This window comes from Gymnoscopelus microlampas (genome assembly GCF_963454915.1).
Source record: "Gymnoscopelus microlampas genome assembly, chromosome: 9".
Taxonomy (NCBI): Eukaryota; Metazoa; Chordata; class Actinopteri; order Myctophiformes; family Myctophidae; genus Gymnoscopelus; species Gymnoscopelus microlampas.
Genome location: NC_139946.1, coordinates 9866245 through 9869324, shown reverse-complemented (window position 1 = coordinate 9869324; position 3080 = coordinate 9866245). Strand labels below are relative to the sequence as shown.

Sequence of the window (3080 nt, the reverse complement as noted above, 5' to 3'; positions counted from 1 at the left end):
TGGAGACAGAAGACGCGAGGAGTCAAAAGGTGGGATCGTGAGCAGACTGTATCCTCTGCTCAGCCAGAAAAGCAAGAAGATCCAAATTCTCAGTCCCACTGCCATGCCGACTAATGAATGTTGAAATATGGACTCATAGATAGATTCTCTATTCTTTAGACATTCTTGGACATGGCTCCTGTCAACTGACCTCTTCCAGTTATTCACAAAAAAACACAGGCACCCTCCTCTCCATTACTTCTAACCTCCTGATTCTTGTCATGTTTTTAAAGGGGAGGGTCGTCCCACAGGGAAACTAGAGGGTGAACGGTTGATTTGTACCCTGAGTAAAGGAAAACTGCTTATTTAGCAGGCAACACCAGCAAGCTGCTGCACTGTTAGCATTCGGTTGCGTTGATCCACTGACCCTGTGATCTAATTAGCCACACACAAACACACACAGACAGACATCCTCACCTATAGTGCTGCTGGTATCAGCAGATACTATAAATAGCCTGCCCAGACTGAGGGCAGTGCATCCGTACCTACACCCATACAACACATGCATACAAGGCTTGCACGTACAAATGCAGACACACAAACGCAAGCAAACACATACACTTATGCACCCTGTCTTTCTCTCTCTCTCGCTCTCTCACAAACACACAGATACACACACGCACATGCACACAAAAACAGACATGCACACACCTGGACCCATCTGCACAACATTAGTGCCAACAGAGACCACTGAGCTTCACTGGGGTCTGCCAGGTGGCATTAATTTGGATTGATTAACGTGTGTATGTTTGTGTGTGTATGTATTTTGACACAGCAGGTGGCAGTGTCATGTCTTGTCTGCTCAGACTAAGAATAACAATGTGTCCTGATGTGGCACAGTAAGTCCGATAAATACACGTCACATTTACTGCCGCTGGGAACTCAGCGGATAGGAGGCTGTATGAGTTTGCCCAGCCAATTATTCACAATGTGTGAATATAAAAGAAAAGGGTGCGCATGAGGTGATATGTCCAAGTGTGCATGTCTATCACATTGTCACGGCAGATTAGGCCCGGGCCCGTCTTGGGGATGTCACATTGGCTGACCTAGTTGTGAAAAAAATAGACTGGTCAGTCTGAGTAGGTCTTACCCTGATGACATCACGCCCAGTTCAAGACAAAAACAGCACAGGACAGTAACTCGACTGGGGATTGGTTCACAAATTTCTTACTTAGAAGAACAGTTCTTATACCTACTTATTTACATACGGACCATCACTCTTTAAGGATCAAAAGCCATCAGCAGCCCTTCCCTCAACAAATAAGGGCTACAAGTAAAGGACGTTTTAAATTGCTCTTGAGTCCCACTTGCATCGCCAGGCGTACATTCTGTTTGTGCGTCTGCTAGTATTTCATCAGGGCTGTGTAAGGTTGTTCATTAGTGCTGCATAAAGCCTTGTCACTCCCAGAGGGCACGTCCCTAACTCCCCTCATGAGCACCTTCCCAGCTCCTCCATCCACCGCACCCATCATACAGTCAGTGTGCAAGCCCTGCCTCCGGGTCCCCTGGAGGATGAACGATGCCCCCACCCTGGACTACGAGATGCTGTTGTCCCCAGGCGGCTCCTCTCTCCCCGGGGGCCCTGGCAGCAGTGTCGGCCCGCCGCTGGCCATGAGCCACGGGGTGGATTCAGAGCAGCGCACCGCCTTTGCCTTCGTGGGTCTCCTCATGTGTTTCCTGGTCTTCCTGTTGGTCAGGTGCTTCAGAATCCTGCTGGACCCCTACAGCCGCATGCCTGCATCGTCCTGGACTGACCACAAGGACGGATTTGAACGAGGACAGTTTGATTATGCGCTGGTCTGAGGGGAAGGGAGCGTGTAGACGGGAAGGTGCAGTGCACACTGGTGTGTATACTGGTGTATACTTACAGGAGGATCTTTTTGAGTGTACGCTAATGGACAACAAAGGTGTACAATGAATAGGGATGGGGAAGAATATATCAAAATGTTATCTTGTTACAAAATACAAATACCCCCAAAACAATTGCATCAAATAAAGTACAAAATACCAGTGGCAAAGAATGTAGTGAATTAAAATACATGTATTTTGTATTTTCAAAATCTAGAAAATGCACTGGTCAGACATCTAAAAGGAATGCCAAGATGACCTGTAGTGCTACACAATAATCTGGGACAATTTTGATGACCTTAGATGGGGCCACTGAAATGAACTTTTGACCTGTCTCCTTATTGTACATAGTGCTGAAATACATAGTGATGAAAGGGAAGGTTAACAATAATAATGTAGGTAGCGAAATAGAACACTGTAATTGGTGGGCTAAGGGGGGCCCCCCTGACGAGGGCCCCCTGTGCGGTCGAATCCTCTGCGACCGCACTGATGTGTGTAAATGTATTCGGCTGACAAACTCCTGGGTATACCACAAGTAACCCAAAACTTCCTCGGGGAACATACATGACTTGGCTTGTTTAGATACACACTTCCAATTTAATTCTATGAATTGGCTGGTTCTCACATTGAAATGACCAACATTAACTAAATACTATTGCTACAAAGCTCTTTGAGGGAAAAGTTAACTGTGATCTGTTGATTGTTTTTGTTTCTTTCGTTTTTTAACCCAATGTATTTTGTATATTTTAAAACTACAACAATGCTGTACCATCTTGTTACAAATTACGTGGCCATTTATTCAGGCCTGTCAAATACAAATTAAAAGTAATGAAAATATATATTTCAAATACATATTTAAAAAAAAACTGCTCCGAGTGGGAGTTCGTAGAGAAGCATCTCTGTACTGCATGTGTTAAGTATGAAGTCAACACAACGAAAAGAACTGATGAAGTCTGCTCCATCAAGAGCCACAGACCACAGAGCCATGGAGACAGCTGGAGTCCCTGAGATGTATCCACTCACCCTGACCCTAGATCTTAGATTAAGAAAGATAAGGGATTGAGCTGCACTGCTGCCTTAACCTAATCTACTGCTCATTTCAGCACACCACCTCCAGGGCTAGGTTTTCCCAAATGACCAAGCTTACGGTATTGAGATTCTTAAAATATACTTTTGGGAAACCCAGCTTCAGT

The 3080-nt window shown here is 45.3% G+C and overlaps 1 protein-coding gene across 1 annotated transcript; it reads left to right on the top strand.

The window, feature by feature from the left end:
- Positions 1–1470: 1470 nt before the first annotated feature.
- LOC311051815 (cortexin-1-like) lies at positions 1471–1842 on the top strand (the record flags this gene model as incomplete). Its single annotated transcript, XM_084066467.1, has 1 exon — positions 1471–1842. The coding sequence occupies one exon, from the start codon at positions 1471–1473 to the stop codon at positions 1840–1842; it is 372 nt and encodes a 123-aa protein (XP_083922593.1).
- Between the last annotated feature and the right edge of the window lie 1238 nt (positions 1843–3080).